The sequence below is a fragment of the Neovison vison genome, chromosome 11 (genome assembly GCF_020171115.1).
Source record: "Neovison vison isolate M4711 chromosome 11, ASM_NN_V1, whole genome shotgun sequence".
Taxonomy (NCBI): Eukaryota; Metazoa; Chordata; class Mammalia; order Carnivora; family Mustelidae; genus Neogale; species Neogale vison.
The window spans coordinates 140,671,977-140,690,014 of NC_058101.1; the positions used below are offsets into that span (position 1 = coordinate 140,671,977).

At 38.1% G+C, this 18,038-nt stretch overlaps 2 protein-coding genes across 6 annotated transcripts in view; one reads left to right on the top strand and one right to left on the bottom strand.

The window, feature by feature from the left end:
• The window catches only part of ARFIP1 (ADP ribosylation factor interacting protein 1), a 104,736-nt gene extending 98,068 nt beyond the window's left edge, over nucleotides 1-6,668 (bottom strand). For 3 of the 4 annotated variants that reach the window (XM_044224862.1, XM_044224859.1, XM_044224861.1), the window contains exon 1: nucleotides 6,418-6,545. The gene's annotated coding sequence lies outside the window, so the exon portion shown is untranslated. The other variant, XM_044224860.1, reaches the window with a different exon arrangement.
• Nucleotides 6,669-6,896: 228 nt separating this feature from the next.
• Nucleotides 6,897-16,464, top strand: TIGD4 (tigger transposable element derived 4). 2 transcript variants are annotated; one of them, XM_044224863.1, is made up of 3 exons: nucleotides 6,897-7,072; nucleotides 13,348-13,432; nucleotides 13,768-16,464. In XM_044224863.1, the coding sequence occupies exon 3, from the start codon at nucleotides 14,229-14,231 to the stop codon at nucleotides 15,762-15,764; it is 1,536 nt and encodes a 511-aa protein (XP_044080798.1). In that variant the 5' UTR covers nucleotides 6,897-7,072; nucleotides 13,348-13,432; nucleotides 13,768-14,228; the 3' UTR covers nucleotides 15,765-16,464. The 2 variants fall into 2 exon arrangements, with proteins under 2 accessions (XP_044080798.1, XP_044080799.1); XM_044224864.1 differs by lacking the exon at nucleotides 13,348-13,432.
• Nucleotides 16,465-18,038: the final 1,574 nt, after the last annotated feature.

Sequence of the window (18,038 nt, forward strand, 5' to 3'; positions counted from 1 at the left end):
AATACTGGTTCATGAATTGTGACAAATGTACCATACTAATGCAGTATGTTAATAATAGGAGAAACTGGGCATGGGGTAAAAGGAATCTCTACACTATCTGCAATAAATCTATAAATCTAAAACTGTTCTAAAATAAGAGTTTATTATAATATAATCTAAGAATACTACGCTATATTTTATAATAATTAGTTTTCAATATTCATATCAGGTACTGAGCTAGATTTAAGAATGAGCCAAAAAAGAAAGTAAGATTTGGTCCCTATCTTCAAAAAGTTTGGAGGCAATGGAAAAGAAAGACAATCATCCAATCACACATAATATGTAAATTTTAACTGTGGTAAATGTGTGTTCTGGGAGAGTAGAGTATTCCCTAAGGAAACAAAACTTCTATTGAAGTGTGATGGACAGCTAGGAGCTAACAAGAGAAGTGAAATGTAAAAAAGTGATCCAGACAGGGATAAAAGCATTTGCCAAAGGCTCTGTAATGGCAAAGGGCAAGACAAGTACAAAGGACTAAAAAGAGGCCAGCATAGTTGAAGTGGAGAGTTAAGTAAAAGATGGTAAAAGATGAGGCTGGAGGGTGAGGATGAGTTAACCATGGTTAAAGGGTTTTACTTTTATCCTCGAAGCAATGGGAAGCCATAGAAAGACTGGAGAGGTGGAGAGAAGAGTGACAAGCAGATGTGTGTTTCAAAATAAACCACTAAGCCTCCAGGATGGTTAATGGATTTGAGAGGGGAAAAAACAGAAATGGGCAGACAAGAATGGAGGGTACTGTAGAAATTTCAGGCAAGACAATGGTAACAAACTAAAGTGGTGGTAGTGGAAATGGGAAGAAGTAAACAGATTCAAGAGATTTTCAGAAAGTAAGATTAATAAAACTTGTTGATAGACTGGATGTATACAGGAAAGGGAGTTATTAAGAACCACTCCTAGTTTTCTGGATTTTACAACAGGAAAGATAATGGAGTTGTTCACTGAAATAAAGAACAAAAAAAGAGGATGAATATCTGGGGTTTTGTTTTGTTTTTGTTTTGTTTTGGGGGGGTGGCGGTGAAGGATAATCAATTTAGTTTTAGACCTGTTGTATTTGAGATACCTTTATTATACTTGAAAGAGGGTGCTAACCAGAAAGCAAAATATACAGGTCTAGAGCTCAGAGGAGATAGAAAATACACCCTTAGAAAAGCTGTCATCTTTATCCTAGAAAAGCAGCTAACTATAATCCCCAAATATCCAAGAAAAACATTAGACTTTGACCATCTGGATTTATTAAAACAAAAAGCTGAAAGAGAATACGGCATAGCATTTCATCAACTAAAACAAAAACTGCTAGGCACCATGGGGAATACAGAGATGTTTAAAATCCTGGTTCAACAGTAGAGCAATTATGTCACTAATCATACAGTATTTTAAAGTTTTAGCAGAGCTGGCCCACATTGTCAGGAATGTTTTATACCTGCGCTACCCAATAAAGTAGCAACTTAGCCACATGTGGCTGCTGAAATGTGACTGGTGGCATCGAGGAACTGAATTTCTACTCCTATTTTATTTTAACCAATTTAAATAGCCACATGTAGCTAGTGCTACAGTATTAGAGCTAGTTTAGAAATTCCTCATCTATTTCATCTAATCCCCAGCAATTACCCTGCAAATTAACTGACAGTGGGTGTGGATGACAGAGGGATTAGAACCCTAGAAACTTTCATTCCATCTGCTTATGATATTATTTGAATTTGAAGAATATATGTTACTTGTATAATTAAAATGTTTTTAAAAGTCACTAATATGCCACACAGAAAAATTAGTAAATACAGAAAGTACAAATAAAAATAATCTGGAGACCTACCTTTAAGAAATAACCTATAATTGATATTTAGTCATATACGAAGAGGATCTATATTTTTAACCCTTTTAGTAGAAGCACCCAGAGCACCAATGGCCCAAGTCGCTGAGTTGTAGCACATTACTTTTCTATCCCACCCCCAACTCAAAATACCTTGGAAATCTTTTTAAAAAGACGGCCACCATCTCTAGAACTCAACCTCAAAACTGCCAAAAATAAACACTTAATAGTCCACTTGCCTAGCTCCCTTTACCACCATTACCTTTTGCCATCAATGTCACACACTTTAAATGGAACCCAATCTCTACCCTAAAATGTCATGAAATCAATCACTATAGTGAAAAGAGTACAAACTCTGGAGCTAGCAACTTTGGTTATGAGTCTGTGGTTTTCCTTTACAGCTTGGATGACCTTGGACTAATTACCTCTGCTGGTTTCCATACCTGTTTCTTCTTTTGTTAATAAAAATAAGAATACCTAACATACAGCATCTATAAACCATAATGTCTAGCCAAAGTAGCACTTAGCAAATGACAAATATTATGGACTTCTATGTACCTAGCACTGCCCTAATGGCCCTGAAGGTAGCACTTAAACAAAACAGGTAGGGTCCTGGCCATCCTGGAGGTTACAGGCCACTGATTTAACTCTCAAGGACTCTTTCCACCTGGGATTTGAATTCCTGACCCACCCCTTATTATATGTGTGACCTCATAAAAAGCACTTTATCTCAAAGCTCAGTTTCTTCATTTCTAACATGGTAATATTACCTACTTGATATGACTGCAGTAAAACTAAGAATAAAATGGAGTATTAAAAAAACTGGTGTAAAATGAAAGTATGAAAGTGCTTTGTAAATTATTAGATGCTAAATAAACAAAAGGTATTAAACAAAGAGTAACATATTCCTCTTCTCCAAAGCAAAGCTTTCCAACTGGTGTGCCAAGAATGAATTATAGATGTGCTGAAACACTGACCCCTCCCTCAGCCTTCAGGGAGCCAGGAGAGTCAGGCTATAATCTGCCCTATAAGTAAATCATTTCCACGATGATGTAGAAAAGTCTGGAAACCTTGTTCTAAAATACTATCTCATGCTAGCAGAAATGAGTGGGTCAACTGACTCCTCTGGATATTTAGGCCTCATCACCAACTCCACTGTTTTCACGATCCTGCTTCAAAAACTGCATCACAGTTCCCTAAAAGATCAAAGATCACGTCTGAATATCAAGGAGATAATAGCCCAAGCTATCACAGATATACAAAAAATAAAAAATAAAAAACTTAGATGAGAATATGGCAAAGATGTTGCCATATTTTCACAAAAGATTTGAGCTACTTCCAGCAACACCCTAAGACAAAGGTTTAGAAATCATGAAGAAGAGAAGAATAAAAAACATAATAAGAAAGAGAAAGGGAATAAAGGAAAGAGAAAAAAATATATATATACTTCTGTAGACAATAGCTGAGAATCCGCAATAGCTATTCAGTGGTTTCCATGGCTGACTAAAGCTAGTAGACCAAAGATAACAAGATTATTTTCAGATTCTTTTGTTTTATAGTCTTTTTCATATACCCTAGAACTAATGCTGTTGCATATCTGACTTTCAGACTGTCATGGTCCCTAAGTCATCACCTTTCATATTATGTGGAATAGCGCTTTCCACTCTGTATATACATAGTTAGTTCTTTCATCCATAGCCATATTTTAGCTTAAATTTCCTGTTGAGGGGCGCCCGTGGCTCAGTCAGATAAGCATCTGACTCTTAGTTTCTGCTCCGGTCCTAATCTTAGGATTGTGAGATGGAGGTCCAAGTTAGACTCCACGTTCATCCTGGAGTCTGCTTGGGATTTTCTCTCCCTCTGGTCCTCTCTCTCTAAAAATAAACAAATGAATCTTAAAAAAAAAATTCCCTGCTGAATTTATTTCTTCCTTCATCCTGAGTTTATTCTCTACTCCAACCCAAATTTATCATTCTTGGATGTATTTATACCTCCAGATTCTTACAAAGCCAAGTTTATTACTTAAAATCTTTTTCTCACTTTCCACTCCTCATGGCATAATACAAAACACACTCAACATACCCACAGATTTATATCCATCCCCATGGGAAAACTCTATCAAATAAATATTCCATAGACTTTTGCCAAGTTCATTTCTTTCTGTCATAACTTTTAGGTATGACATTCAAAAAGGTGTTCATCTCCTGAAGATTAATAAGGGAAAAGATCTTCTTTTCTTAACAGTTGATGGGAAGTAAGGTGAGATACCCCCAAGTCATGCCAAAAATGATATAAAGAAAATACAGTAGAAGCAGCCTAGAGTAGTACTCAGCTCAGTCTGAAGCAAACAACCTACATTCAATCCTGGATCCACCAGTGTGCTCTTGAGCAGATTACTTTGGCTTCAGTTAATCACTTAGTTTTAGTTTCTTCATCTATAAAATGGAGATTTTAGCCATCTTACAAAGTTGCTGTGAGGATTAGATGAGATAGTCCCGTAAAACATTTAGCATAACGCCTGGTACACAGTAAGCAAACAAATGTTATTTGTTGGTATAGTGTCAGATATAACCTATCTGCTGATTTTGTCATAAGCTTAGGAAGAAACAAATTCAGCATAATCTACTCTTTATAAAGTTATGTTTTCTGCTCCCCCAACTGATGCTAGATTAGAGGAAAATAATTCTGTGAGCAGAAGAATCTCTTCAGAAGAGCAGAAGAATGACTCTTCACAAACTATGATAACCTGCATAGGTCTCTTCAAGTTCTAACATTCTATGAAACAAGTATCAAACATTTAGAACTTCAACCCTCAACCGGCAAACACTTCCCAACCAAATTAGTAAGTTAAGTTTGGAGGGATACTAACTTACTCACATGAAAGAACAACCATTAAAACACCTAATACAGAGAAGGAAAGGAGATGACAAGCAGCAACATACCAAAAATTTAAGAACTACACTACTGAAACATCTTTTTTGCTATTCCTAGCAAAGCCAAAGTCTCAAGGGAAAACAAGAAAATGAAAGCAAAGGACAACCGAAATTTAAATTTTTTATTCTGAACTGTACCAAGTAGGTTGGTGGTATCTAATATGTATTAAATAATAATATAAACACATTAATTTATAAATCCATTGGATCTCCACAGCATCGGCCACAGCCACAAACAGTTAGTTATCCCTAAAAAGAAACCTCAAAACCACAAATCAGGAACTAAGTAAGTGGGCAGTCTTGCTTCCTTCTCTAGGTCTAGGAAAAAATTTAGAAACACGGACATTTTGAAGCAGTTAAGAGATTTCAGCATAAAGTTAGAATCTCTGCATTTTACTCTCCCAATACAAGCTATTTAGTTTGTAAAAATAAAAGCTCCACAAAAAAAGTTGTCATTAACTTGAACAAGACCCTAAGGTATGATTTTTAATCTATCTGGAGGATTTGAATCTCCTTTGAGGATCTGATTTTTGTTAATGGACATTGTCCCCCAACTCCTCCTGCCCATGCACTCAAAATTCTGTGTATTATTTCAGGGATGGGGATGAGGAGACCCCTGAAAGTTATGGACTCCTAGACTCTGGGCCCCAAAGGCATAAACCAGGATTAAGGCAAATGCATTTATAAATTTGAAAAGGAATGAAAGTAACTAACGCAGAGATTTTCACTCAAAAAATAAAATTAGAAATATTTTCTATTTTCTCAGATAAGGAGTGTTAGAGTGGTCAGGAGAGGGTGTTGGTCATGTTGAGCAAGGAAAACAAAAAAGTAAGAACCGAGTTAGAGAAATTCCGTACTTTAATCTAGGAAAAAACAAAAGGGAGGAGACAGAAATCCCAAAAGGGGATGGCTTGAGGATCTGTAGGAAGTGTAAACCATAAACTTTCTGAGATCAAAGGGTTCAAGAGGGAGATAAAAACAAAAGAAAGGAAGCAATAAAGTAAAAGGGAAAGGCGTCTAGAAACTGTTCTTTACAAAAACAAACAAAAAAACCTCTTTCCTTTTCCTAGACACGTAAACAGTAACTTGGCAAAAAGGAGCCGACTAGAAGACGACAGCACGACTTCCTTCCCAAACTCCAGCATTCCTTGGCCGTCCTCAGGCTTGGGACGTTTCTTAGGAAGGCTCCTCCCTGCACCACTGCCCCGTGAACCTCTTGGAGGGACTATCACCATCTCCATTCCTCCCACTGCGGGAGAGAGGAAGTAGGGGATACAGAGGGCGCAGGAGGGTTTAAAAAAAAAAAGACTGGACATCAAACCTGAAGGTGGCCCACTCCGAGAGACTTAGTCGAGAAAGACCTGGATCCCGCCACCCCTTTTCCCATCCAATGCATGCAAGGAGAGAGAGTGCAACCTTGCAAGGGCCAGTCCTCCCTCTTCACCGGCTGCTTCGGGACACAGGGGGTTGGGGCAGAAACGAAAGGCCGAATACTTGGGCAGATACGGCACAGCCTAGGGACAGAAGTGTCTAGTGAAAGTCCGGAATGGCAAGCTCCAGAAGCAACGTGTCCGCCCCCGCCAACTACCTCGAACTAGCCCGCCCCGTCCCTTCCCTGCTGACCGGCTCCGCCCTCACCTGTCTGTGGGGAACTTGGCAGCTCTCACGTCGAGGATTATCCCTGCCGCTGCTCTCGGGAATCGCCTCAAACCTGGCACCAAGCGAGCGGAAACGCAACCTGGGCCTTTTCCTTCTTCCCCTCCCCCCACGCACCTCGGATCCTCGGGGGCGGGGAGCAACTGCAGCTGTCACAGCCTCACACTGACCAACCGCCGAGGACACTCAGACAGGCTGCCTCTCAAGCCGGCCTGCAGCACCAACACTGAGAGCAGCGGAGCCGGAAGTGAGGAGACCGGAAGTAGCGTGTCCTTGGCCATGGACGGCCCCTCTCTCCCTCAATCTGGCCCGGCCCAGCCGCATCTCGATGGTGCCAGCGCGCCTCCCTAGAGGCCTCCTCCGCCCCTCTCCTGGAGGCTGGCCCCGCCCCTCCCGCTGCGGCCCTAGCAACCACATCCGGGGCTCAGCGGGTGCTGTTGCCCGGGTAATTTTCTGGCTGCGGCCGATCACAGAGGGGTGTGCACCCGGGTCCCGGTGCACCTGCCAGAGCCGGGAGCTTGCAGAAGGGCGAGCTGGCCTGGTCTTGAGTGGTCGGAGGTCTCCTGGAGCCCTCAGCATCCCTTCTTTCTCACTCATACACCCCAGCTTCACGCGTTAGGCGTCCCCCCAGCAGACGGTGAGCCGGTGGCGGGAGGGTGGAGGTGGACGTAACTCGCCGCCACGCATATCACAGGAGAGCCGAAGCTTTCTCAGCTGCGGGAGAGCGCGTAGAAGGTTGTTTCAGCCCCGCGGGGAGTGGAGGGTGGCGGGAATGCGGGGTTAAGGGAACACACGGGATGCGGGCGCCTCACCCTCTCTTCCCCGGTGTCTGGAGCGCGCCACTCCGGCCACGTCACTCACTCCCACCCCCTTCAGGAAGACCAGACCTCCAAGCCTGGCTTCCCTGACTTCTTGACTTGCTGTCTTTGTAATCACTCTGCCCTGCTCGCTCGCCGACGGTGGACCCCTTATACTTTTCGTTCCTGCTCCTGTTTCTTTATCCAGATAACTGAGTTCCGCTTTATTTGCTCGCCCTGTAGGTAGATCACTGCCCTATCTACAGAAACCGCCAAGAAATCCTTTCTCTCTGAGCCCTTTGTAGTTTACTAAATTGAGACCCAGCCTGTGCTGTGGATACTCTCCTTACTCCCGGCGCTGAATGGAGGGAATGTATGGCTGCACAGTGGTAATAGGTATACCTTAAGCTCATTTGCATAGAGTACCTACAGTTGTCCATCCACATCTCTCATCAAGGTTCTGAGCTGTTTTTCGTTTGAAAGCCTTGCATGCTCATTTTTTCACTTGTAGAAATGCGAAGGATAACAGTGCATTCCGTGGGATTTACTCTTCTTTAGACTGTACTTCTCACCTGCTTTTGTCGTATTAGCTGATGAGACATTTTTAAAGGCTCAGTGCCCAAAGGCAGACCTTTGCCTTTACAAATTCTAGGGAGTTTCAGAATAGTGAATCATATATCCCTGTGCAAATATCTTCCCCATATCCGTGAATAGGAAATACCCGTGCTGACACAAATGTTTCAAAAGTAAATAACATTATTTATCAGCTGAGATCTCCAGGAGACTTCCTCTTCTCAAAAACAGTATTGAAGTCTCAAAACATGAATCTGTGTACAAAGGACCCTCATCTTAAGTGTCTCTGTCCTTAACAAAAAGAGCAAATGTATATCACGCAAACTGTAAATGTATATCACTCAAACCATAACTTCAGTTCTATAGCCTACTGTGGACTTTTTTTCTGTTCAAAGCCATCCTGTTAGTCTTCTCAATTACAAGAAAAGGATCCCAATCTAGAATAATTACTGCTCTTATTGCATAGGAACAGAATGACATTTAATAGCTAAGTTCAAGTATTCTTAGTTTCAGAAGGGTAATTAGGAAGAGGAGCATGGCAGTGCTCAGTGGTGCCTGAATGATCTGTACTTAACTGTTTGAGTTGGCTGGCACCTTAAGGATTCCTGCCAAGCGTCTTTTGAGTTCGGGAATGCTTAGCTTCATTAGTCTGTTAAATTGTTAGACTCAGAGGTGTTTCTTAAATTGAAAAGGTGGACACTTGCTTTCATTATTTGTCCTTAGCTGGATAGTTTCCTTGGCAGGTGCCAATGTTTCTGATAGAGATTCAGATGGATTCCAAACTGTTTGGAACTCACGCTAATTTCTGTTTGGCGAAGGCGCCGTTAATCATGTTAGGTACTCCAGTCCAGTGTGATTCCGGTACTGCACGTGACTGCTCTTCCTACATAGTGCAAGGCTCCACACAGGATTAGTCTTCCCATGATTTCTGCTGCCCCAAGGGAAATTAGAATGTAAGTTGGCTGGAAGAAAACACTGGAAGCTACTTCAGCTGGTGATGGAAGACTGTGAAATTCTACGTAATTTATTTTGGAAAAAGGAAACAGTAGCTGGTTTTTATTTTTTTTTTTTTTTTTGGAGGAAATTTTTGATGCTGACAGAAAGACCTTATTTTAAATCTAACCCTACTTAGATGGAGATCTTTCTTTCTTTCCCCTCTTTCTTGTTTTCTTTGCCCTAGAGTTTGGGGAATTCTACCTGCTCATTCTCTTTAGGAGAATAGAAGATTACTTCTTTTCTCTAAATTAGCATCTATGTTTGGAGAGGTAAGGAAAAAGGTAATAGTTGTCTGCTCTGTATGTTTATGACATGGGGATTATCTACTAATGTACCTTTGTACTGTTACTGGCTATTATTCAGCTTTTGAAAAATCAGATGCCATTTATTTACTTGGCTTGTAGGAAATCTGTATTTCATTTATTGACCACAAGTGAAGGGGGACAACAGGTTAGAGCATATTATTCCTTTCTGAATGAATTAAATGTGCACACAACCTTTTTCTTCACTTTAGATGTTGAGTACTGTATGCTGCAAAAAAAAAGGTGCTACCTTCAGATCTTTTCTAGGGGAATTCTGGTATTGTCACAATAATTTTATCACTCTCCATCATCAGGTCCCTTTTCATGGAGACATATTTAATTAATGATTGCACAGTGTAATTCTCTGGAAACAGAGGAATAGAGGATAGCGATAAATGGAACATCTAAAGAAGTCTGTGAATAGTAGTCTGAGTGGAGCATAAGAGTAGAAATTACTTTAACTGCAAAGAGAAAAAAACTGAAGTATTTCATAATTCCATTATCTAGAATTAATATGCAACATTTTATCAGTTTTTTTCTATGCATTTATATTTTTTCTACATTTATTTAAGAAACTGTTACTTAGAACCGACTGTCTGCTGGACATGAAGCACTGTAGGAATAGCCATCAGCCTCTACACTCATGTAACTTTTAGTATACGCTAGTTTTGTTGGCATACAGTTTCACATTTTGCTTTTTTTACTTAAAATATTATGGAATTTCCTTCATATCATTAAATATTCTCCTTCAGTGGCTCAGTATTATATATTAATTTATTTACTTAGTCCTTTTTATACATTTCAGTTCTTTCCTGTTTGGTCTGTAATTATAAAACCACAATGTGAGGAATATTGTTGTATGATAAAATTCTAAGATGACTTCCGATGATTCTCACTTTGTATAATTTCCTCCCATATGAACATGATAGGACATCATTCTCATCATGTTATATTACATGCACAAGAGATTTTTGCAGCTATAATCAGTTGACTTTAAATTAATCAAAAGGGAGATGATCGGGATGGGCCTAAACTGATACGGGAGGCTTTTAAGAGCAGGAAGTTTTCTCCTGCTGTGGTTGCAGCAATGAAGGCAGAGAGATGCAAAACATAAGAGAGATTTGACAGGAGGAAAGTTCTCTATTGCCGAAATGCAAAGGGCCAGAGTCAAGGACCCGAACCAGGAGCTGAGAGCAGTCTCTGCTGACAGCCCGCAAAAAACTCAGGGACCTCAGTTCTCCAGCCACAAGAAGCTGAATTCTGCAAATAACCTGAATGAACTTGCAAGCAGATTCTTCTCCAGAGCCTCCAGATAAGAGGCTCTGGACTAACATCTCGATTTCTGCCTGGCGGGATCCTAAGCAGAGCATCCGGTTGAGCTCACCTGGACTTCTGGCCTGCAGAACTGTGAGATAATAGATGGGTATTGTTTTAAGCTACTAAATGCAGCGATAGATCATGAATACATGTGTAAGCCAGGTTCTTTTTATATTTATAATTATTTGTTGGGGATAAAATTCTAGGTGTGAACTTGTTCAGTGAAAGTTACCCATATTGTTAAGGTTTTTGTATCATATTACCAATTTGCCCTTCATAAGCTTTGTACCAATTTATATTCCTCCTCACAAACTATGTTATGACATTCTGGCAAATGCTAGATACTGCCATTCTGATAGGCAAAAACAAAACAAAAACAAAAACAAAAGAAAAAGGGTCTCCTGTTTTGAAAGAAGATTTACATTTCTCTTGTTACCAGTAGAACTGACTATTGTTTTCTTGGTGTTCTCTTGATAGGTCTTTTTTAGTGACTTGCCTTTTCTTATTCTTTAGTTGGCTTTACCATTGATAGAAGAAATAGCATCTAACGCGTAGTCCAATATTTCTCTGTTGTAGCATTTTCAAGGAGTAGAATGATTAATGATCTTAATTGAGAGAATGGGTACTTCTGAGAAATATCGCCTCCTGCCATTACTCCCTGCAAGAAATACCCCAGACATTATACTGTGGGAGCATGGAAAATGTTAGCTTCATTGATTAAAGAGTATTGATGCCTTGTTCTTTTTTAGGGAAAAAGTCTGGCTTGTCTGGTTTTTCATTAGGCATGAGGTTGTTTTGGGAATAAAGATGTATTTTATGTTACCATGGAAAATTGTAGGTTTCACTACTGTTTTGGAAGGAAATATATGCTGTTAACTCTCAGAAAACAAATAATATCTTCCTAAATAAACATATCATTATTTTCAATTTGATCAAGATAATCACTAATCTCTGTGTATATTATGTTGCTTTATTTGGGAGGGGATATGGGAGGATATTCAAGTGACTTTTTCTGTAATCCTCATTATTTGATGTGATAGGGTTTATTTCTGAGAAATGATGAAATAAAGCAGAAGGCATAAAAGAAGGAAGGAAGAAAAGAAGAAGGGAAAGAACAGAAGAAAGAAGAGAGAAGTTGGGAGAGTCCCATTTTCCCTTAGAACATAGTTTTGCATGGTTTTCTCTTAAAAAATTTGTTCTTGCTACCTCAATTTCTGAAGGTTGGTATCTTCCTAATAAGAGTGAGATATTTTAAAATATTTATTTGAAGTAATTGTAGATTTATAGAAATTACAGAAAAATGTGTGGAGAGGTCCCATACATGAGAAAGGGATTTTTTGTTGTTGTTGTTTATTTTTTAGTTGAATGATCAAAGCTTATTTATTTAGAAAGGTCAGCCCACTTAGCAGTGGGATACAGTTGCTATTTGTGTTCACAGAATTCATTAAGGCCTATTCTATTCTTTTGTAGAGGCTTGATATTGTTTCTGTTTTGTTTTGGGTTTTGTTGTTGTTGTCTGTTGTCTTTGTTGTTTGGTTTTGTTTCATTAGGTTCAGACAGGCGTTGAAAGTGCTACCTTGGTTTGACTTGGTGCTGGGGACATAGAGTGTGTAACTATTATCAGAGGAGGCCACTAATACAGTGAAAAGAATGGTAGACTTTACATTACAAAGCCTGGATTCTGGGCTGCACTCAACCGCATTATAACTATATGAGCTTTGAAATTCAGTTTTATCTTCTTCCTGAGTTGTTCGGAATACAGGAAATAAAGGTGTTTAGAAACTAAAGCCCTGGGCTATTGTAATTATTAGTAGTACTTTTTTACAGTAATATCAGGAAACTCCTTTACCAGTTGTCATTCCTATGATAAAAATTACTTTTTTTAGACAACAAAGGCAGAGGAATTTTGACAAAAACTCTTGCCCAAAAATTTTGTGCAAAAAATGCACATGACATCTTGAAACCTGGCAGGACAGAGCGAAAAAACCTGAGGGACATTGTGCTCACACTATTTCACACAGTAGTAACACCTGCTCATCAAATTAGCTTGTTACTTTGGCCCGCAGTAGGCCCTGAGCCTGTAGACTCTTGTAGGGTAGGTGCCACCTGGGAAAGTAGGGGCAAGCCTATCTAGGTCCGTGACTGTGACTGTTCTCACAGTACTGTTTGATTTATGAGAATCCCTGCTTTCAGTATATATTTCAGTGGGATTCTTGCTTCTGTTTGCAAGTAGGATTTTGAAAAATCTTTGAATTAAAAGGATCAGCACAGCCACGGGGGCATTAGAGAGAGAGTAATGATGGTATCATCACCAAACATTCATGGAACACTTTGTAAGGGGCCAAGTGCTGTATTGAGTGCTTTCCACTCGCTTGTGGAATCTCCTCGAATGCGCGATAACCCTGTGAAGTAGGGACTGTAGTTACACCTGTTTTACAAATAAGGAAGCTGAAGCCTCATATGGTTAAGTAAACCACCCAGGATCACGTAAGTTTAAATGGCAGAATCACTTGTCAACTCAGGTGTGTCTGATACCAAAGCCCATACCCTTCCAGTATAATAAGTCCTTTACTTTACAGATAGGGAAGGAGAGGTCCTGAGATGTTAAGATCCGTGGTCACTTTCCTTCTTACTCTGGTCTGGGTCTTTTTCTGGATTATAGCCTCTTAAACATTTGCTTGTTCCTCTACATGTTGTTGATTATTTCTGGCCTCTGTGCATCTGGCTAATGTGTCAAGCTGGTCCAAAGTTACAAGGTTTGTAAGCGTTTAGATAAAACAATATTTAGATTTTTAAAATTTGTAATGGAATCACTTGATTGGATTTTTAGTGAAAGCTTTTCTACCCGACTCCTATAAAGGGGACGCTGTCTCCCATGTGCTATTAAAAGTTGAACCTTGTGACTACTGTCTGTGTTTTTCTTTTAGAGAAGTCAGAGGGGGCAGTTGTGACTTCATGTGAAAAATAGCCACCAAAGATCTATCCAGCATCATTTTTAGTTCTTTAATTTTGGTAAGCGCCCATTTTTAAAACAGATTAAATTTGCCTGAATTATTTCAGAAGTATATATATACAAAGCACTTGAAAGCAAGTGAGAATTCAAAAGCACAGAGCAGAGCTAGAGGGCTTTTTACAGAGGCCCTTTAGGAGGTAAGCATTTCTCATGGAAGCTTTGGTTATTACATTCGCAGAAACATATTCTGATTCTTTTCATTATTATCAAAAGCATAACTAATTAGTATAAATTTTTTTATATTCAATTGGCACATCGTTCCTAAAATAGCTTTCTCTTGTCTTCTTTTCTTTTCATTCATTCTTTCTTTATTTATTTTTTTTCTATTTTCAAGAGGCAGAAGATATACCCTCCAATCCTAGAAGGGGATTCTGCCACTTTCTTCTCCACCCTGAAGAGACTTGGAAATTAATGGGTAACAGTTTGCATGAAAATTACTGAATGCGTTTGCTTCTTATCTCAGAAGCCTTCTGCAGAGAATTAATAGGAGGTTGAATGCGCGTGTGGATAAAATGGATCATCTTAAAGGATTGAAGTTCCAAAAATATATCAGCAGGACTGGACAGGTTTGACATAATGAGATTTCTATTTTAGCTTGACTTCTGGAGCACTGAATAAACTATAAACTGAGCCGCACAGGTCCTGGGAAGGAAGTTTCTCTTTTAAAATGCTCTAGCTGTGTGTAACGTTTTTCTTATTCAGGACCTTTGAAAATACATTTACTTACTGATTTTTAGAAATTTAAAGAAACAGCCACCAGCAAGACGAACGATCTCTGCATAAGCACTGGCGGAGATGGCAGAAGCTTCGGAGGATGCCTCAGCCCTGCCCGTGACAGTGAAGAAAAAGAAAAGTTTATCCATTGAAGAAAAGATCGACATCATCAATGCAGTAGAAAGTGGCAAGAAAAAGGCAGAAATTGCAGCTGAATATGGAATAAAGAAAAATTCATTGTCTTCTATTATGAAGAATAAAGACAAAGTTCTAGAAGCCTTTGAATCTCTGAGATTTGATCCAAAGAGAAAAAGACTGAGAACTGCTTTTTACACAGATCTGGAAGAAGCATTAATGAGGTGGTATCGAATTGCTCAGTGTCTGAATGTACCAGTTAATGGTCCAATGTTGCGTCTAAAAGCTAATGATTTTGCCCAGAAACTGGGACATAATGATTTTAAGTGCAGTAATGGATGGCTGGATCGCTTTAAATCTAGGTATGGTTTAGTATTCAGAGCGCAACCCGTAGAAGCTACGGGTGTACCAGTAGACCCTTCAACTGTCTGGCATCAAAATGTACTTCCTTATTATTTAAATGATTATCATCCTAAAAACATTTTCAATATAAAAGAGACTGGGCTGCTTTATCGAATGTTGCCTACAAATACATTTGCATTTAAAGGAGAGACATGCACCATCGGAAAGTTATGCAAAGACAGAATAACGCTGGTGGTTGGGACAAACATGGATGGCTCAGAGAAACTTCCTTTGCTTATCATTGGAAAAAACAGAAATCCACATTGTTTCAAAGGTATAAAATCATTGCCTGTGTGTTATGAAGCTAACAAAATGGCATGGATGACCTCAGACGTATTTGAACGATGGATGCGGAAGCTTGATGAGAAATTTCAAGCCCAGCAACGAAGAGTGGTGATTTTTGTTGATTCTTTTCCTTCACATCCAGAGGTAAAGAACCTAAAGTCCATTGAGTTAGCATTCTTTCCATCATGTTTATCTTCCAAATTTATAGCGATGAAACAAGGTGTTATTAAAAGCCTTAAAATAAAATATCGACATTGTCTTATCAAGAAATTTTTAAGCTCTGTTGAAGGCAGCAAAGAATTTACATTTTCCCTACTAGATGCAGTTGATACTTTGCACCTTTGTTGGAGGGCTGTAACCCCAGAGACTATTGTTAAGAGCTATGAAGAGGCAGGATTCAAATCTCAAGAGGGAGAAAGTGACAAGGCCAATGCAGAGACAGACGCTGGTCTTGATTTGGTTGCCCATGCTCAGGCAGCAGGTGTGGAATTTCCTGAAGGTTTATCTATAGAAGAGTATGCTGCCCTTGATGATGATTTGGAGACATGTGAAGCTGCACCAGAAACTGATTCGGTATGGACCGAAGAAAGTCACTCAGAGGAAACTGGATTTTATACTTCTGATGAAGAGGATGATGGTGGTTCTCTAGGAACTGAACTCCCTTTGCCATCCAAAAATGAGGCATTAACTGCTTTAGATACTCTTAAAAATTTTCTTAGAAGTCAAGATATAAATGATGAGCTTCATAATTCTTTAGCAGACCTTGAAATTTTTATTAACTCATCATCTAAATAATTATTTGTGGTACAATATCTGAAGAGTAATAGTTTTTCCTGATGTATTTTACTCTACGAGGTATATAAAGGGAAAATACCACTTAAACATTAAAAAAAAAGAAGAAGAAAAGTTTGGTTTAATTGCATATGTCTTTGACCTGGTTAGCAAAGTTCCTTAGGTAGATTAAATAATGAGTAAGTCAATGAAAAATATGAATTTCAATTTAGCAAGGTTTGGGGGAGTATAAAATGTATTTCAGAGGCCTTGTACTTGAAATACCTGATATAAATGTCAAAAATAAAGACCTCTTCAACTATTTGATTCATACAGGTTGAATTGGTGATTGCAATTTTCTTTAAGTGCAGATCATGTTCTGGAATATTTTAATTTATCTACCTCATCTTAGAAATAAAAAATCTATTACTTAGATATTTATTTTTATAATGACATATATTCTAGCCTTGTATCAAGTATTAATTTTAAATTATTTTTCTTGTAACTAGCTTATCTTGCTAAGAAGAAATTATGAAGAAGTACTGAAAATAAAATCTGGCCCAATTATACACCAAAGTGATTAAAAATATATGTCTCACTACTTTCTAGTTACTTCTGTAGAAGGTCAAATGAAAGATGATGACCTTATCAGATGCTTTTTGTCATCTATAACCAAATGATTTGGATTCTTCCTAAATATTTGTATGTATATGTGTGTGTTTAGTAGAATAATCTATTACTGAAACATTTATGAACTCTTATATTTTAATTATAATATTTTAATAACATTAGTCTTAAAAAGTATATATGAAGACATATGTAGTTACTAAAAAAGAAAGTGTTTTATGTGGTTCTTAGTTTTCTAATTTTAACAGATGCAACTTTTAATCTATCATTTTCTTTTCTTGATTTTACTGAATTTTATTTTCAGGGAAAACTATCTTTTCAGCATATTTTGATATATTTAATATTTTTTTCTTTCAAATTCAATGGCTAACATATTGAATTAAATTTCTGTCTGAGGAAGTTTTGTCTACAGAGTATTTTAAAATATTGTGTGGAAATTATTTACTCTCCATCCATAAAGTAGCCTTTAAAAGTAGAAAAATATAACGTGTCAGACTTTTCTGTTGTGAAATTTTAAATGGCATACTTATTTAATGTATTACACATAATTTAGGGTACACTTTGAAAAGTACTTTGAAAAAGTGTAAAATGTTATGTGGATTATTTTTATTATGAATTATTAGTCTGCAAAAAAAAAACACATTTGGAAGGAAATACTTATAGAAAGTATTTTTATTTTCCATTGTTGATTTATTCAGCTTTTGAGATCTAGTAATAGCAAGCCTTAAAAAATATTCAAATTAAGAAAATTTCCTGTAGATCATAATATAGATTACTTAAGTTAATCAAAGTATTTTAATTCATGATTTAATTTAAAGTTTTAGTGTAGTTGAACTGTGGACCTGAATCATGGATCTTAATCTCTCTGAAGAGCCCCAGATGTAGCTACAGCATCTGGCCTGTGTTGAGCCTTTAGTAATTCTTTTCTCTTTGTTTCTCTACTCCATACCGTTTTGATATCAAATATTTTTATTTAATCATTCCAGATATTCTATGACATAGGAATTATTACTTCTGCTTTTATAGATGAGGAAATTGAAACCTGAAAAAATAATGTGGTTAAAATCTCAGAACCAAAACCAAAATGCAGTAGTTCCCTGTCACCTAGTCCTTGTGTTTCTATCACCACACTGCTTCTTTTCTATACTCCATGAAAAAAAAAAATGCTGTTGTTTTTTCCCCTTGAGTTTAGAGGCCTGAGGGTGAAAAAGTTCAGAGAATTTGCTGAATCTATGTTGATAGCTCTGTTTCCAAGATCTCTCCTGAGAACACTGTTACTAATACAACACTTGGACTTTCTGGCTTGGTAATTCTGTACCACTGTAACACAGAGGTTCCAGTGGAGTTCTAAGGAAAATATTTGAAACAACTTGAATATGCCCAAAGTGCTGAAAGTACCTACCGGTTTTTCTCCTATATGACCTGATTCATTTTTCATTTCTGGGGTATAATAAATCTAAAAGGGGTAAAATTAGACAAGGCTCCTATAAAGAATAAGAAAAAGATGCCTGCAGATTTAAATGTAAACTTTAAGTTGTTAATGTTGTATACTTTTCTTTAAAGTTTTTTTAAAAATTTTTATTATTTATTTGACAGACAGAGATTACAAGAAGGCAGAGAGGCAGGCAGAGAGAAAGGAGGGAGCAGGGTCCCCACCCATCCGAGAGCCCG

Bases quoted from the DNA above. Each gene is read 5' to 3' on its own strand.
- TIGD4 (XM_044224863.1), top strand. From the start codon at position 14,229: ATGGCAGAAGCTTCGGAGGATGCCTCAGCCCTGCCCGTGACAGTGAAG.